Source organism: Astatotilapia calliptera, chromosome 7 (genome assembly GCF_964374335.1).
Source record: "Astatotilapia calliptera chromosome 7, fAstCal68.1, whole genome shotgun sequence".
NCBI classification, from domain to species: domain Eukaryota; kingdom Metazoa; phylum Chordata; class Actinopteri; order Cichliformes; family Cichlidae; genus Astatotilapia; species Astatotilapia calliptera.
The window spans coordinates 14,748,585-14,767,686 of NC_137428.1; the positions used below are offsets into that span (position 1 = coordinate 14,748,585).

Below are 19,102 nucleotides of genomic sequence, written 5' to 3' on the forward strand. Positions count from 1 at the left end.
CAGTCCAATAAATAAATAAATAAATAAATAAATGAAAATCGGTGGAGGGAGATGAGACCTGGAGGCTTCACAAAGTCATGTCAGAAAGGACCAAAAACTATCAGGAATTAAGGCAGTTATGTAGCCAAAACTAATAGTAACTATCAAGGTATGACTAATGAATTGGCTGGTGAGAGTATACTCATAATTTTCTCACATTTTACAGGTCAAGTCATGAAAAAAATAAACCTGGGGTGTATTTTGCAGTCTTAACAGAAGCTGCTTTTGTACATTAGCACTTCAGAGGATTTAGGCACAGCACAACTGTTTTTTAGTGAAGTTGCAGCTTTAACCAGCAGCTTCTTTTCAAACTTCTCCCCGGGAGCCAAATTTCAGCCCTCCCTTACTCTCATCTTACGTCTAAACCCAGCAGCTTGTGATTGTAGCACGTCACGGAACCTTCGCCGGATACGTACCGTGGACTATTATACGGAAAAGCTCACTATTGTCCGTAGGATGCAAAGCCACTATTGATCTCAGTCTGCCTATTGCTCATGCACCCTCCCTCTCCCCCTCGCTCCCCATCACAGACACACACATACACTCACACACTCACTCACGCTTCCTACCTCCCATCAGCATCCCTGGGCTTTCTTGGACTGCAGCAGAGAAACCGCTGCATCGAAGAAGACAAGAGGAGAAAAAAAATAGAAAAAAGAAAAAAGAAAGAAAGAATTAATTCGTTGCTCACTACCTCCGTGGCCGTGTAGAGACGCAAATCAAGGAACGGACACTTCAGAGTCTTCGAGTTCGTTTCGATGCACTAGAAATTGTAAGCATTTATTCATTTGTCTCACTGAATATCAGCAACTATAAGTTCATCTCCTCCATCACCCACGCTTTAGTCTGGATAACTGTCATTAACGGTAAGAGGAAATTTCGTATTCACCTGCTGCTTAAAAAAATTGCAGTAGAAAAAATAAAATGCTCCGCGCTCATGATTGACGGGAAAGTTGGGCAACTTTCGAAGTCGTCCAGCGCGAGCATCTTAAGCTGTGCTTAGAATTAGAAATCCACACCACAGAACTGTGTTTGATCAGAGTAGCTCCTCATTTTCTTGATGATCAGAGCAGATTCTGAGGCGTGTGTCAGCTTTTGCCTGCTGCCAAAGTTTTATTGATTATTATTATTATTTTAAAATATATTTTTGTGTCTAGTCTTTTTTCATCGTGGAGCAATGCTGCGACTTTTTGCTATGCGTGTGTGTGTCCATGGAAAGGGTGATGGGGTAGGGGGTGCTACCATCCTGACGCGATCATTGGTCATAGAAAAAGCGAGTCGGTGCACGCACGGCGAGGCAACCCCGAGCTTCCCCCTCCGCTTAGCGCGCACGAGCAGCCGGAGTGAAATCTGCAGTAAGATGCGCACAGAGAGAGAGACGACGAGGGGAGGGGGGGAGATAGGTTCATCCATTAATCAGGAGTCAGTGCTCGATGCGGTGTGAGGAGAGCAATCTAACTGTACAGCGTAGTGCGACGTCGTCTCGCAAGGGAACATTGAAAGGACTGCCCGAAATCTAATTATGGGACGCCAGTTGCGTCAGAGGGCCGCGCGGTGATTGATGTTCCTTCCCGCTCGTGCTCTGCGCTATACTCACCCGGTGGCGCCGCCGCGTAGAAGCCGCAGTAGTAAAAACGCTGCAAGTGGAACAAAGAGGAAAGTGACAGATGAGTTTTGCATAAAGCTTTCCCAAACTTCCCCATTCATCCTTCTGGAAATTGTGACCAGGTGTTCGCTTCGAGGCAGTTCTCTTGACCGGATAAATGTTCCATTTGAATAGATATTTGTCAAACACCCAAGTCAGTAAATTGATGTTTGCCTTAGGCCCGTGTGCCTCCGTGTTTGGTTTAGCACGCGAGATGGCAATGAAAACATCCATTCATCTATTCACATTAGTCGTTTTCACTTCTTTGTTAATCTCAATTTTCATCTCTGTTTGAGGACAGTACGCACAAAGGAGGGTTTGGCTTGCATGTCTGCGGCACACGTCTCACAGATGGTGGGGGCAGAAAGTCAGGATACAATCTGTCAGGCGGTCACCAGCCTGTAGAGAGCAGGGCAGGTAACATCAAGCGATTCATATGTGGACATAAGTGAAGAATGTCTCCCTCAATTATTTAGTAGCGCTTCATGACTATGTCTTCTTTTAACTGGATTCAGTGTTCAGTATGCCAACAAAGGTGGGAGAGTCCTTTGTAAAATTCGCTTCATTTGCTGAGATCAGTGATGTGAAGCCACCTTCATGTCTTATGCTTCAGCAGCTCATCGTTTTACTGTGTGGAGGTTAATTGAAATCATAATGAGTTAAAATGTTTCCACCTGACCAAATGTTTTCTAGTATCCCTGGCCTAATTAATGTGTCACGTATAGGACAATGAATTTGTTTCATATAGCACAAGAAGGTACAACAGCAAGATACCAGGAAGAACTGGAGTGACTATAGAGATCTGACTTTATTCAGAAGCTGAGCTGAACAAACACACTCACACCCGGTCTGTTGCTTTGAACTTCACTGGCTTGTTGAAAGTGAATATTTAAGTTGGAAATTTTTTTCTGAGAGGCACTGTGCAATTTGCTGAGAACAAAATGATGCAACAGCAGTCATCATCCATCCACTGAGGGCTGGATTAAAAAATCCCACTAAAAAGTTAAAGGGTGTTCCAGTGTCCCCTTTTTGAGCAGCATAAGGAGAGAGACAAACAAATATAAAGTGGTGGATTCTGACATGTTGACAAAGCCTAAAAATACAGAAAGTTCAACTGAGCATTGCACTGATCATGACAACAGACACACACGATTCAAACTTCTACAGAGGGACCTCTACAGCAGCTGGCCAAGCTCCAGCAGTCAACTGGCCTATTGGGATTCTGATCAAAGCAGTCAAGTGGGGTTTGCTTGTAAGTTTTTAGTTATTTCCACTCCCTCTGTGTTCTGTGGCAAATACTCACTTGTGGCCTCTAAAATTTGCTATGTAGTGGTTTGATCACACTACATCTTTTGTGTCAATTTTAGGGAAAACTACAACGGAAAGATATCCCTCTAACGTTCTATTAGAAAACAACCAGGTGTTAAATGTACACATAGATAAGAGGTGTGCTAGAACATGGCATAATGTTTCATAATTTTCTGAGATCAATAGGGATCGAAACGTTTTATATCTTCTTCTTTTTATGCTTTGGCGACAGTTGTGAGGTTTCCTTCAGGCTTTGCTAAGCTTCATACACCTTTCATGCAATACAGTTACAGTTTTTAATCTCTGTCTCCTACAGGCAGCAAATCCAAATTCAAGGCTTACTTTACCTACCCATCGTACCACTATAAAAGTACTCATATTGCATGTCTACATGTGGAACCACATGGGAGGTTCTGAAGTATTTCTGTCAAAATTTAAACTTCTCTTGTGAAGTATCTGCAGAGCTTGGCATGTTATTTTATTCACATGATGTGCATGAACAAATGTTCACTGCAGCCATCTGTGGGCACCGTAGAGAGCCTGTAGGGCTTTGCACATACCGCTTACACTCACATATTGTCAGCCAGCATGTCGCATGCACTCACTGGATCTTATGCTCAACAAAATGTTGCTGATTTTGATATTATCAACAATGAATTATAGTTTCAAATTGAATAATATACTGCTGAAAATAGCTTCTTCCTTTTACCTTGTGTCATAAGAATATGCCTTACTGAGTCTCATAGCAAGCACCTCCAAGGTGGACCTGTGTGTGCTTGCAGGCATCTTGTGTTTTCGTGCGTGTTTGCCAGTGATTAATGAATGTTGCTGGATGGCGTCAGCAGGCCATGACAGCTCGACTGCAAGGAAATCATTTCTTCACCCTCCGCGGACTGCTGATTCAGAACTTGCAGGAATTTTGCTGATTGCTAAAATCACAACATGAGAGTTGTTGTAATAATAACCCCAATAACTGCGTCACAGCAGAAGGCATGAGTCGCCATCAGAAAGAAAATAGAAGTGACCATAAGCGATATTAGCTGTTTATTGGAGGAAATGCCAAGGTTGTTGGTTGAAGTGTGGTGACTTATTGTATAACCATGGGTAATTTCTGACATCAGCAATATGTGTATGTGAGGAAATGGATTAAAGATTGCTTCAAAAAGAGACTGGACATTTGGACCGGACTTTTAAGAATTATCTCTGTAGCCCAAACTATATTGAAAGACTTCTAAATGTCAGCATTAATGGCCATTTGCATAAGGAGGAGAACGGTTAGCCTATCATGAATAATGAAATGTCAACAGAAGAGGCATACGTTTCATATTCTGCATTACCATCAAGATGATGACTTTGAAATTCTTGGCGCACTTGGATAAGCGAGATGAGAGATGGAAGAGGGAAAGAGAGGGAGAAAAAAGGAGGAGGTGAAGAGAGATTGAGAGCCAGAGCGAAAGGAAAGTAGAGATTAGCATGGAGACCAGGGAGTACACGCAGACCCAGGTGTCTGTTATACAAAATTATCCATTTCCCTCTTTTATAAAAAGTTCTCTGAGCATTGCTGGACAGTTAGTTGATTGGTTATTTTCTTCTTGACCATTGGGTGTGGAAACTCTCAGAGCATATCATGAGGTTTATCACACATTTAGACCTTTAGTCAGAGGCATCAAGTTCTCAGTTTGGAGGAGCAGTGTGGTTAAAAATGAGGGGAAGTTTGGAAGGAGGAATGTGCTTCTGTACTCACAGCGGTATGCTCAATGGAAGCTCTTTTGTGCATTATAAAAGCACAGAATGTCATATTTGACCAATAATGTTTGATGTATACTGTAAATCCGAGTGTTACTATGAAGTCCTTCACTATATAGTATCTTGTTTGATTTATATAGGGATCTTATATAAATAACTAAATATGTAGTTATTTAGTTATTAAACAGGATGCTAAGGTCTGACAAGATAATCTACGTAATCTGTTTCAAACCACATTGTGATCTGCCCCTAGATATTTCTAGTTATGGCTAAACTAGTTTTGTTATTTTGAAATGCACCCTGCATCTACTACTTCAGTAGCTAGGTACATTAGTTTAGCTTGCCACCATCTTTTACCTCAGAAGTCAAATGTTGGAACTGAGAACAACGTCAAGCCCGAGTTTGCAGTGTTCCAATAATAATAGTAAGAAAAAAAGCCAATGTTTTGCTTGCATTATCAAGAGTACAATGCAGTATTTGTTTTTTGGGCTCAAAAAGAATGCTTCAGCAAGTTTATAGATAGAACCTGTCCAGTGCTCTGTATGTGGTGTGTTAAACAAGTTACTAATACACAGCAGTGGTAGTACAGTGTTTTGGTGGTAAGACCAACTTAATGGGGGCTTCTAGCTGAAAATTCTGACTGTGAATTTGGAATTTCCTGCTTCCCACCTCAAATGGGACAAATTACATTTACAAAAGTTCTCTCCAAAGACTAAAAATACATTGCTGATCCAGCGAGTAATGGATGTTTGGCCCAAACCAAATCGACTATCGATCTATAGGTTTGAATGACTATGTTGACTCAGGCTAAGTCTGGGTGATAGGTATGTTGGGACATTGAGTCTACATCTGGTCTACGTAATATTTGCCATAACACATGTCTACACAAAACAGTAACATACCTGAGCCTGAAACTGTGAGGACCGATTCATCAGATAGATTAGATATTCCAACATCTAACCTTGTAGAATTTTTCACTTCCCACTTCAGGTTGTAATCCATCTGTTTGTTTTTTACTGTAGGACACATGGAAGCAGTGTAAATTATGTAGTTGTCCTGTAGCCACAGAATTAGTGCTGTATCTTTGGGAATTGTTGGGGGGGGGGTAATCACCTGCCTGTGCACAAAGTTAGTTAGGGCACTTTCGCCACATCATTTGACTGCTGCATTGCACCAAAATCTGCTTCACGTCGTTGTGGAGCTCCGGCGCTTGTGTTCAAATGACAGAGTCCGACTGATGCTTTATCTAATGCTGCAGAGCAAAGGTGGTAGAAGCACAATACATCAACCTGCCATGGTCAATAGGGTACTTCACCCAGTCTTAACACATCACTGTATGCTTTCCACCCAAGAGATTTCACACAGAAATGCAGAAGTGTGTTAAGGTTTTCATCTGCTCTTAGACAAAATCATTTCACATTACTGTGTGACTGCAATGTATTGTCTTACTGATATGCGTACTAGAATCTACAAGGAAGTACTTACAATTTGCTTCTAATGCTTCTAATTAAAATAAAAAGAGTGTAGCCAGATAAATTACTCTTTCAGGTTGTTTGCGATTACTAGTATTTTTGTTAAGGAGATGCCAGTGACTGCTCTTTTTCTCGAGGCCAGCATTGAAGTTAAGAAAAATAAAGCAGTATTTGATTAATCGAGGATTTATTTACCATTAAACAAACTCAGTCGACGAGCCTTCTTTCTCACATACCTGGCTTGTCAAACACCACTTGACCATTTGTTCAGTGTGCACTCTACAGCATATAGTGATGCTAAAGTGGCTTTGGAATGGAAAGTGATGGCCCAGAGGCTTTCTCGTGTTTCTCTTGCAGCAGTGTTTGGGTACAGTGACTGCTGGGTGCTCATATGGCTTGGCCTTGTGGGTTGACAGGTCTTCTGAAATGCCCCACCAGTGTCATAGTACAGAGTCCCCTAAGGAGAGTCAGTCATACTAGCTGACATGTAATTCCAGCCTAGAAACATGAGCCAGAAACAAATCACATTTGACATAAAACAGAGCAGCAAAAGCCACATTTTCAAGGATGTATTATTTTTGAATGCATAACAGAAATACATATAGTTATGGATATCTTTTCAGAACAATAAAGTTTATTCTGACTTAACAAAAATGTAAACCGCATGTATAAAAACATATACTAAATACAAAGCAAACCTGACATACAGAACAGAAAACAATGCAACAGACGTGGTGCTGAAATGCAATATGCACTCAGCATTGTGAAATTATAATTCTAACATGTTAATGCCAACAAAACAAAACAGGCTTAAAAATAAATTTTTGATCAATCAAATCACAGCCTCTGTCAGTGCGCCCCAGGGCAGCTGTGGCTACAATGTAGCTTGCCATCGCCAGTGTGTGAATGACTGAATGTAGTGTGAAGCGCTTTGGGGTCCTTAGGGACTAAAAAAAGCGCTATACAAATGCAGGCCATTTACCATTTACAGCGCCATGCAAAGAAAGTATCAATAATGCTCAAGATATACATTAATCAGCCACCGCATTAAAGCCACTGACAGGTGCAGTGAATGAAATTGACAGTCTCATTTCAGTGCAGTGTTCTGCAGTGGAAACCTTGAGCTCCTGGATGCATGTAGATGTGCCAAATTCCACTTTGTCATATCCACACCCACTGAAATATTGTCGCAAATCAAGCCCACACCCATACGGCAGTGAGACTCTTTAATGACAGTGGCCTCTGTAAGGAGGGCAGTGCATACCAGCAAACTGCGAAATCTGCTCATAAATGGCTCGAGGAACATCACAAAGAGCCCAAGGCAATAACCTGGTGTTCAAATTCCCCCAGATTTCAGTCCACCCATGACATCCATGATGGAAAAGGTCTGCTGCTAGTAGCCAAGATTCTGACACACAAGGGAGTCATTCCATCTCAAATCATTTTTTTTCATATTTTAACAAGCCAATTATCAGATATTTTTTATATATCTGTCCCAAGTTACAAACCCTGATTTATTTTGACGGTAAGAGTGACCAGTGAAAATTGGGCTTTTATCTTTAATAGTTTTTTAGATATTCATTCACATTCAATTTGTCCTCTGGCCATTTTTCAAAAAAGAAAAAAAATCTTAAAAACTATTTAATATATGAAAATAAAACTTCACATCAGTCATTTTATATAGTCAAACTTTGGGCCATAACATTTTTATGCAAATTGGAGATGTCCGAGCAATGCTGCATATAAATTTAATAAATTGTTTCACATTTTCTGAAATACGCAATATGGGCAAAAATATTGAGCCACATTTCTTAAGCTTTGAGTTCAGATGTATAAAATTAAGCACCTATGGACAGGCAGACTGCATGGCTTTGGTTTCAAAAAGCTCACCGAATTTGATTGTGGGATGCTGCCACTCCAACAAGTTAGTTTGTGACATGTCTTGGAAATATTTAGGAATTACATCAACATGGGCATGAAGTAGCAGGTCATGTAAAGTCACCAAGCACAGAGACATGCATAAATTCACCAACACAGCTGATTCACTCCAAAAATTCCTCTGGCATTAACGTCAGCACAACAGCTGGAAACTTCAACATACTTTCTATGGCCAAGCAAATCCTACAGGTGTAATGTGTATGTGGCCCTGTACTTTGTCATTTAGTGTAAGTGCAGGGACCACAAACACCTAGTTACAGTTTTCTAGCCACTGATGTCAACACATCATACTTCATGGGTTGGTCATTAATTATGTTTAGACTACTGCTGTCATGCCATCAACAAACTAATAATGTGTGAACAGATCATGTCCGAGAACTGAGTACAAAGCACTATACAATATACTCTAGAAATACTTCAAGGACCTGAGTTGTAATTAAATGAAACTCTGACAGCAAGCATACCACTATACTTACTGTATTGCTTATTTGTGCACTTGCTTGGACATTGGTTTCTTGATGGGCTCATACAAATAGCTTTTTTTTTTTTTGCTATGTGGTTCAAACCATAAATAGGAGCATATTTCAGCCAGACTGAGAGTACAACAGTAGTGTAGGTTTGGGATATTTTGTATTCAGGAATATCAGAAAATTTGGCCAGTAACACTTTTACTTTATATTTTATCCATAGCTAGTCTACTGACTAATATTTATTTTATGCCAGTAGATTTATATTACAGCTATGTTTATGAGCATAACAGAACATGTCTAAGTCCCGGTATGTAGAGTTTCTTTAAATCATCAATGCTACTTTCAGCTAACAACTTCAAACCTGCAAAATTTGGCCTCTGTGACTTTTACTTCCTAGTACATCATTTTCATCTCATTAGTAGACTGCGCTTTCTGTCAACATCAGTGGGGAGTGTGGCTGTCTCTGTGTAAAAATTTTCTTTTGGAGTGTGCCAAGAAATACTGCAGGCAGGTATTTGTGACTGGCAGTCTTTAATCAAGCTAAACTTGCTTTTTTCTGTCTGTCCCTGCAGGTTTCCTCTCCTGAGTGGTCACTGGACTTTGAATCTTGCCAGTCTGAGATCAACTGTCTTCTCTTCAGCACTGTCTAGTTACTGCAATCCAATGGAATTAGACACCATTACTTAATTGCTAGTCTTCTGGCAGTTGGGTGGTATTTCAGGGGTAATAAATTAGCATAAATCTTGCTCTGTCTGGGAATAGAAGATAGAAAAACAACTAAGTAACTTATATTTATTGCAGCTGGTGGAATAAAAGTGGACTAAAGCTGAATTTAGTGCTTGTTACCCTCGTGCCAAGATGGAGGAAACGCATAACAACAGGACTTCCTTGGTCAGAGGTGCCAAGGACATCGCTAAGGAAGCCAAAAGGCAAGCTGCCAAAAATTTCAGCAAAGCTGTTGATCGAGCCTCTGATGAATACTCATCCCAGCGCAGCTACAATCGTTTCCAAAATGAGGATGAAGAAGAGAACAACTACAACAGTTATACTCAACAAGATGGTCTTTATGCCGACAATGCAACCAATGAAGAGGACGGGGCCTCTAGTGATGCCACGGAGGGTCACGATGATGAAGATGAGATCTATGAGGGGGAGTACCAAGGAGTGCCTGGATACAATGATGGGAAGCCACGGGATGGTCAGGTTGCTCTGGGCCAGCCAGTGTCTGACAGCCTAAAGAGCCGCAAGGAACTAGAAAATGAGAGACAAGCAGATGAGGAAGAGCTGGCCCAGCAGTACGAGTTGATCATGCAGGAGTGTGGCCATGGGAGATTCCAGTGGCAGCTGTTCTTTGTTCTAGGTCTGGCACTTATGTCCGATGGAGTGGAGGTGTTTGTAGTGGGCTTTGTCCTGCCCAGCGCTGAGACAGACATGTGTGTTCCCAACTCTGGTGCTGGATGGCTTGGTAAGGTTTTTTTCTTTGAAAAAGATGTTATATTAAGAAAAATATTACATTTTTGATATTATTCACTGAATGGTTTTGACGTCCAAAGAGTTTTCCTCGGTCTTCAAAGAAGTCTGCATTTTTTACAAAAATTACCTTGCAGAGTAAGAATATTACTGTTTCACCACTGATATCACCCTACCATCAATGAGGAACATGAAAAAGAGTTACCACAAAATGGAGATACTCAAATAAAATACATGTAAACATCAAGACTGAGCTTAAATATAGCTACACAATATGGACAAAGGTAATGGACAACTACAAAATGACAACTACAAGAGCTGCTCAGCCATGGAAACCCATGCCATGAAGCTCCAGTCATGCAGTGTTTGTGCTCATGCTAATGCCAGAGGAGGTTTGGGCCCATGCCGTTATTGAGTCAGCAGTGTTTTGAACAGTCGGGTTTACAGGAGCTCTGTTTATGTAGTCTGCCACTTCATGGCTGAGTTGCTGTAGGTGCTTCTCCTTACAGTTGATTGTAGAATAGCTAATAGGGAAGAAATATCACGAGATAACTTGTTGCAATAGTGTCATCTTATTAGAGTACCACACTCAATTTTAATGAGCTCTTTAGAACCATCAATTCTTTCACAAATGTTTGTAAAAGTAAACTGCATGGCTAGGAACTGGATTTTATACACCTATGGAAGTGGGACTACCTGAAATACCTGAAATAGGAGATTTACACCTAAATATCTAATGTTACCTGACTGTGGCCTGCTGGAGGTATTTTGAAAATAACAATTAAGAGCCAAACACCATTCCATGGAGTAGTCTGATATAGATGTGACCTTATCTATAAAACTTGACATAGACTTTTGCGGGAAATCTATGTCTAATTGACATAACCAGAAACTCCTTTTATCCCTACATCTTCCCGTCACTCAAGTTGTTGTGGTATGTGTTGACCTGACATGTAGTCAAGTTTGTGTTTCAGCTTAGCTCAGCGTGTGAGCAGGCGATGACATGGCCACCAGAAAGCAGCAGGGGTTTGAGTCCTGCTTTCTTGTCCATCTCTATTGTCTCTATTCAATATAGGGCAAATGTCAGTCAAATATTTTAAAAAAAAAGAAGGTTGCAGCATAGGGTTAAAATAGGGTTCGACATTTGCGTTATGGCATTAGTTACTACATAGATCTGACGATTCATCTGTTAATGTGACAGTCTTCAGAAAAGAGGTTTGTGAATTGCCAAGGAAAAGTAATACATCATCAGTAAAAGGCTTATCCTAAAGTACAGTGGAACCCCAACTTAAGAAATTAATTCGTTCCCGAGGGTCTTTCGTAAGTCGAAAATTTTTGTAAGTCGAAGCACCCATCGCGCCTTTTGAGTGAACGATAGGCTATAGGCTAATTGCTAACTGCAACAACAATACATCGTTCAAGTGGAACAGCGAAGCGCAAGTACGAAAGCCAAGGGGGTTGTCACATGATTCGGAAGGCATTGTAGGCATTGTAGGCATTCTGGGCTCAGCCAATCAGAGCCAACGGATTTCGTTACTCGGGCATTTTGCCGTTAAGTGCCTTCGTAACTTGAATTTTTCGTTAAATGGGGTATTCGTAAGTCGGGGTTCCACTTTATTAATATCTTTTTAATATCTTTATTTTTTTGGATTGCTACTGCTACTGGCTCAGTGAAGACAACAAGAAGTGAAGGGGAGAGTAGGCCACCGAGCTTGGTGCCCTTGTGCAGACTGAAGCTTTTGTCTTAACACATGCATTTGGAGAGCTTTGTAGTGTTTTGTTCCAGTCTATGAAGGAAGAACCAAATCCAAATTTGCACAGAATTACAACTCATTCTCTCTCACTTTTCTCCTACCCCTCCACACCTGTCAGCTCTGGCTGTGAATATACTAATGTGAATAATACTATAAATAAATGAATTGAAACAAAAAGAAAAAAGACAAATGAGGAACTCTATCGAAGTCCTCCTAGCAAAGAAAATGTGTTTAGTGTATGTCTAGTTCTCTGGCTATTAATTTTACTGCATACAATATACTTTTCACTGTTGGGTATGAAAACTGACTGGGCCATTCCGAGCCAATTAGAGACAGCTGTTAAATATCAGTTTGCTATTCCAGAAGAACTTTTTATAGCCATTTTTTAGTCAGATTGTTCAATTAAGTGACCAGGGTCCAGTTTTCATTATTCAACTTAACAGGTGTGTTTTTAATCTTGTTTTACTCATTATTTTGAAGTAAGATTCAGATTTTTTTAAAAAGTGATTTTTATTGCACTTTAGTTAAGCAACGGGATTGAGTTGCTTTACTTTAGTACTTTGAGCTAATGGCAATGTTAGCATGGCAATAATTTATACACATAAAATAATAAAATGTCTTCATCTTTAAGACAACAATAGACAAACATTACTTTCTTAACTTTTTTTTAGATAAAACATATGATTTTTTTTTATAAAGTTAAGCAATTCTTTGCGATTTGTTTAATTCACCAATTTTTGTGTGTGACTTGTTTCATTTCAGCTCAGTGTGAGAGTCATTGACATAGAGAGTATAAAGGACATAGCTAATGTGACATTCTTCAGCTCCTCCCATGCCATTCATGCTCTCCATATACAACACAGTTTCTGTCCCTCCATACATAGGACTCAGTTCTGCGTATATGCACCATCTTTGTTTACTCTTTCCCACCCAGTCTTTTAGAGTTCTGATTGGCCAACATTTCTACACGGTTAGGAATATATCGTTGCTTTGGCATGTTCCTAGCAACGTTTTCCTTCGTTTTTGGGTTTACATGTGAACGGAATTTAAAAAAAATAACAAAAACGGAAAATCTCAGTTTTCAAAAATACCCATGTAGGTGTGGACGTAGCCTAAATGGAATTACATTGAATAGATTTGCCATGTAGATTAATTCATTGTCACCCATACCTCATATAGCTGAGTCAGCATCTGAGCAATATTGAAATCGGTGTTTGGATAATTATTACTTTGTTGTAACAATTCATATTGGCAAAAAATAAACAAAAGAAATAAATGACCAAAAACAAATTGCCTTACTTTTTGTGTAAGGCAATTTGTTACAACAAGTTACAAGTAGACTCCTATTTTGAAGCGCTCTAATGAACCATCTAAAAGTCATCTAACATTGCTATCAGGAGACATTAATGCTTCTGTAAAGTCAGCTTTGTAGACATGGAGCATAATCTTATTGATGCTCATAAATTAAGTTAAGATTTATATGACACTTATAGACTGGTAGAAGTATTAGAGTGTTGACAGAATTAATCTCATGATCCTAACTTTCACAAGATTTGTGCTTTTAATGACATTTGATATGCAGAGAAACTAAGTGGTGTGTGACACTTTTAGCCATAATCTCATTGCTTTAGGAATTGCCAGTGGGTTGTCATGGCACCAGGTATTTGGATAGATGAGTAGGAGGTGTGTTAAGCTAGATGGATCTCTCCCACTCTAGGGAAAAGTTGTCTGTTTGTGTGCCAATATGTATCTGTATGTTTAAATGTGGATGGTGTGTGATTTGGCTTTATCATTTCTAACACAACTATAAAAATACTAGCTTGGCACTGATATTTTTCTCAGTGTGTTTGTGCTAAATGAAAGTTTTTGTCACTTAATAAGATTCTGAGACAAAAAGTCATCCTTGTCTCTTATTACATTATCTTAGTGTGGCTTTATTACCAGAAGTACATGTAGAAGAGAGTACTAATCTTATTTCATGTTTGGGGGAGCAAGATGGTTTATTATTCACCCAGATTCCTCCTGTATTCTGACTCATCCCTCAGTGGGAGACAGGAGGGAAAGAATAGAAAGAGTGAGTCATTTCACCAACTTGTCACACGCTGCATAAATAGACGATGCATATATGTGCTCACTTGCAGATATGCTTAAAAGAACAGTAGCACAGTAGCACTCATTAGTTATTTTTATCACAGATTCTCTGTGAAGGTCAGTGACTCTTGAAGTGGTCAGTAAGATAAGTTTCAGTGGACATCTTGTTAAAAGGAAAAACAATGTTAAAATGATAGAGACATCTGCTTATATTTGATTAAAACACTAATCCCAGCTCGTACATTAGTGTTTGTGAGGTCTGACTGAGTGAATACATATCTATATGTGATATGACTTAAAAAATCTTTGCCTCTCCCCTCACCAGCTTCAGATTAAAGATATCTCACAGCCTTATAATATTGGCAACTTCCTGGACACATTTAGTTTTAGGTTCACATCTTTGAGAACATGTTTCAGTAAATTTAGTCAAGAGACAAACAGATTAAAATTGAGTGGATAAAAGTCCAAAGGGGAAGGTGACCTCACTGAACTTGTTTTTGGCCATAACTCAGGAAATGAAGTTTATCATGCATAATTATGATATATTTAATTTTATCACAGTATTTTAGATAGAATAGCTTAATACAAACTAAATAACACCAATAATAAATACATATATAATCACTGCCAGGACACTGCTGTCGGAAGGAAAAACTCCCTTTCAACAGGAAGAAACCTGACTAAGGGAGGGGCAGCCTTCTGCCACGACTGGTTGGGGAGAGAGAAAGAAGACAGGATAAAACACATGCTGTAGAAGAGAGCCAGAGATTACTAACACGTATGATTAAATGCAGAGAGGTCTATTAACACATAGTGAGTGAGAAAGGTGACTGAAGAAGAAATACTCAATGCTTATGACTAAATAAGCAGCACATATATTATCATTGATTACTTGCTGCTATTCAATGCACACCAATGAAAAGTCTGGGTAGTCCCAGATCAAAGCCTTACTAACATGAATATATTTATTATTTATATAAAGGAATTATCTCATTTTTATATTTCTGTCCCTGATCTACTCCAAATACTTTCTTTCCCTTTAATATAACGTAAAAGGTGAAATGCTATCTTGATGTGGGATGGTCCACTTTTTTTTAACTCCCTGTCTTTTCTGTTACCCTGCTGTAATCCTGCTCTTACGCTCTAACACAACCTCTTTGTGTTTCATAGCCTCACTGGCGATCTGAAGATATGGGCCAGAGTTAATCTCTGCAGCATTGTGCTTCACCGCAGTTTAGCTATGGTAGACTGGCTCACGTACCTCCCGGGAGAAAAGGAGAGAGGCTGAGATTTTACACACTTCCTCTAAATGTCCTCTTCTCCTTTTCTCCTCCACCACATATGGCTTTAATTTGTCTGCCGGTGTTTTCCTGCATCACAATCACCCTTTTTGACTGTTTTAGTTCAAATGTGTGCTTGCTCAGATGAAACCATGCTGCAGGTGTAGTGTAGTAAGAAGACTTTAAAGGGGATTTTGGCCAGCTGATATTTGTTAAGTCTATCACCTTTGCATGCTGTGGTTACGTACTTATAGAGTCACAATCACCACAGACACCTGAAGTTTATCAGCACAGCAGAGTGATAAATAGGCTCTGTGCAGCTTGAGGTTAGCAAATTAAAAACCTAGGCTAAACATGTCCTCTTCACAACCAAGGACAGCATTGTTAGCTAATCACCCACTTAAACGATGTGGGCTTCATAGATAATTGGCAAACTTTCTGGAGGAAACCTGGTCTTGTTAGGAGAGACGCCATCCATCCCACTTTGTATGGAGCAGCTCTCATTTCTAGAAATATGGACAAATTTATTAAACCCCCCAAAATATGACTATCCAGAGTTGGGACCAGGAAGCAGAGTTGCAGTCTAACACGCCTCTCTGTCCTCTGTCCTCCTGCTACCCCCCCCCCCCAAAAAAAACCCCCATTTCCACTGAGACTGTGTCAGCTGCCAAACAGACAAAAAACAAACTAAAAACCAGCAATAGACAACTTAAACATTAAAAAAAATTACAAAGAAAGAACAATACAGTATCCACATCTGAACCAAAGAGTAAAACAGTGAAATGTGGATTATTAAATATTAGGTCTCTCTCCTCCGAGTCTCTGTTAGTACATGACTTAATAATTGATCAACAAATCGATTTACTCTGCCTTACAGAAACCTGGTTGCAGCAGGAGGATTATGCTAGTTTAAATGAATCAACACCCCCAAGTCATTCTAACTACCAGAAATCTCGAAGCACAGGCCGAGGGGGCGGTGTGGCAGCAATTTTTCACACCAGCCTATTAATCAACCAAAGACCAAGACAGACTTTTTGTCACAGGCTGGGTCTCTGACCCAGCACTCTGAGTTCTCTTTGTATTTTTCTCATTTTTTGATATGTTATTAGTTTTTGTGTTATTTCCTATTTTGCCTTTAGTTTGGGCAGTTATTGATGATTGTTCCTGGGTTTTTTTTATGTTTGGGGCTTTGTATTCATTCATCACGTATTAGGTCTGTCTTATTGTGTTGTCATGTTTAGTTTTTAGTGTTTCCTGTTTTATTCTGACAGTGTCATGTGTTCTTTGGTCATTGTATTTAGTTTCACTCCTCCTGGTCCTGTCATTAGATTCATGTCAGTCAGCTGTTTCCTCATGTGTCTCCACTTCCCTGGATCACCTCATGTGTGTATTTAAGCCTTTTGTTTTCTGCTTGCCTTGATCGGTTCGTCTGTTTATTTGACCTCAGTCTTAGTTACGGTTTTCGTCTGTTATGTATTATTAGTCTTAGTCATGGTCTTTGCTTGTTATTTTCCACCACAGTCATAGTTTAGGTTTTGGTCTCAGAATCAGAATCAGAATCAGAATCAGAAAGGGGTTTATTGCCAAATGTTGAGCAGGTTTACAACATTAGGAAATTGCTGCGGTGCTTCAGTGCAAACATAGTGTCATAAATAGCACTTAAATAGACATGAAAAAAATAAATAAAAGTAGGGATAAGAATTAAAAGTGCTACGTAGAAAGATATGTGCATGAGATATACATGAGATATACATGAGATATATACATGAGATAAGAATTAAGAGTGCTACGTTGAAAGATATATACATGAGTGCAGGTGGTGATCAGTGCCAAACATGGAATGATGCAGTGAACACAGCGTAGGGTCATGTGTTAGTGGCGGGAACAGCCATATGGTTATTGTTCATGTGTCCAACAGCAGAGGGGAAGAAACTGTTCTTATGGCGAGAGGTTCTGGTGCGAATGGACCGGAGCCTCCTGCCTGAGGGGAGCAGGTCAAACAGACTGTGTCCAGGGTGAGAAGGGTCAGCTGAGATCCGAGCTGCACGCCGCAATGTCCTGGAGGTTTACAGGTCCTGCAAAGATGGGAGTCTGCAGCCAGTCACCTTCTCAGCAGAGCGCACAACACGCTGCAGTCTCTGTTTGTCCCTGATAGTGGCTCCAGCGTACCACACGGTAATGGAGGAGGTGAGGATGGACTCGATGATTGCAGTGTAGAACTGCATCATCGTCCGTGTTGGCAGGTTGAATTTCTTCAGCTGCCTCAGGAAGTACATCCTCTGCTGGGCTTTCTTGATGACGGAGGTGATGGTGGGCTCCCACTTCAGGTCCTGGGTGATGGTGGTACCCAGGAAGCGGAATGAGTCCACAGAGGTGATGGGGGTGTCAGTCAGCATGATGGGGGGGAGTGGGGCTGTGTGCTTCCTGAAGTCCACAATAATCTCCACTGTCTTCTGGGCATTCAGCACCAGGTTGTTGTGGCTGCACCAGGACACCAGACGTTCAACCTCCCTCCTGTAGGCAGACTCATCCCCGTCAGAGATGAGCCCAATAACGGTGGTGTCATCTGCAAACTTGATTAGCTTGACAGACTGGTGGGTGGAGGTGCAGCAGTTGGTGTACAGGGAGAAGAGCAGAGGAGAAAGAACACAGCCCTGAGGGGAGCCGGTGCTGATGGTCCGGGAGTCCGAGACATTCTTTCCCAGCCTCACATGCTGCTTCCTGTCCGTCAGGAAGTCAGTGATCCACCGGCAGATGGGATCAGGCACATTCATCTGGGAGAGCTTGTCTCGGAGATGGTCTGGAAGGATGGTGTTGAAGGCAGAGCTGAAGTCCACAAACAGGATCCTGGCGTAGGTTCCTGGGGAGTCCAGATGCTGCAGGATGAAGTGTAGGGCCATGTTGGTGGCGTCGTCTACAGACCTGTTGGCTCTATATGCAAACTGCAGGGGGTCCAGGAGGGGGGCCGTGAGGGTCCTGAGATGGGAGAGAACTAGGCGCTCAAAAGACTTCATGACCACAGATGTCAGAGCCACGGGTCTGTAGTCATTTAGTCCAATGATCCTAGGTTTCTTGGGGACAGGGATTATGGTGGAGGACTTGAAGCAGGCAGGCACATGGCATGCCTGCAGTGAGGAGTTGAAAATGCCAGAAAACACTGGGGCCAGCTCGTTTGCACAGTGTCTGAGGGTGGCAGGAGACACGCCGTCTGGGCCGGGAGCTTTCCGAGCATTCAGGTTCTTAAACTGCTTCCTCACATCTGCTTCATGAATATGAAGAGTTGTGGTGGGAGGAGGTGGTGTGAAATCCTCTTTTGTGTGGGGTGAGGAGGGGGGTGTTTTAGGTGAACAGTTTGAAGGTGGTGATGGCTCTATGGAGGGGGGAGAGGTGGGGGAATTAGTGTCCAAAGTGCCTCTATTGTTGGGGCCGTTGGAGGTGTGAAGGCTGCCTGATGGCTCGTCAAAACGGCAGTAGAAGTCGTTAAGGGTGTTGGCTAAGAGCAAGTCATCAGTGGAGTGGGGGGTTTTAGGCTTGTAGTTTGTAATATTCCTCAAACCTTTCCACACAGAGGCCGAGTCATTCTCTGAGATCTGCTGCTGCATCTTCTCAGAGTGCTGATGTTTAGCAATGTCCACTTCTTTAGTGAACCTGTACTTGGCCTCTCTGTAGCAGTCCCTGTCTCCGCTTCTGAACGCCTTTCTCTTTTCCAGCCACAGCTTTTTGAGTTTAGGAGTAAACCAGGGTTTGTCATTGTTATAACTCACCCTGGTGCGTGATGGCACAATGCTGTCCTCACAGAAGTGGATATAGGAGGTGACAGTGTCCGTAAACTCGTCCAAGCTGTTAGAAGCAGCCTTCAATGTGTCCCAGTCTGTGGTCTCCAATCTCA

General features: G+C 41.1%; 1 protein-coding gene across 2 annotated transcripts in view; it reads left to right on the forward strand.

Annotated features, from left to right (window-relative positions):
- Positions 1 to 305: 305 nt before the first annotated feature.
- The window catches only part of LOC113025427 (synaptic vesicle glycoprotein 2C-like), a 69,641-nt gene continuing 50,844 nt past the window's right edge, over positions 306 to 19,102 (forward strand). Inside the window, exons 1-2 of one of the 2 annotated variants that reach the window (XM_026173145.2) lie at positions 306 to 905; positions 9,191 to 10,083. In XM_026173145.2, the coding sequence (XP_026028930.2) occupies positions 9,477 to 10,083 (607 nt within the window). In that variant the 5' untranslated portion in view covers positions 306 to 905; positions 9,191 to 9,476. The remainder of the gene's footprint in view (positions 906 to 9,190; positions 10,084 to 19,102) is intronic. The other variant, XM_026173144.2, reaches the window with a different exon arrangement.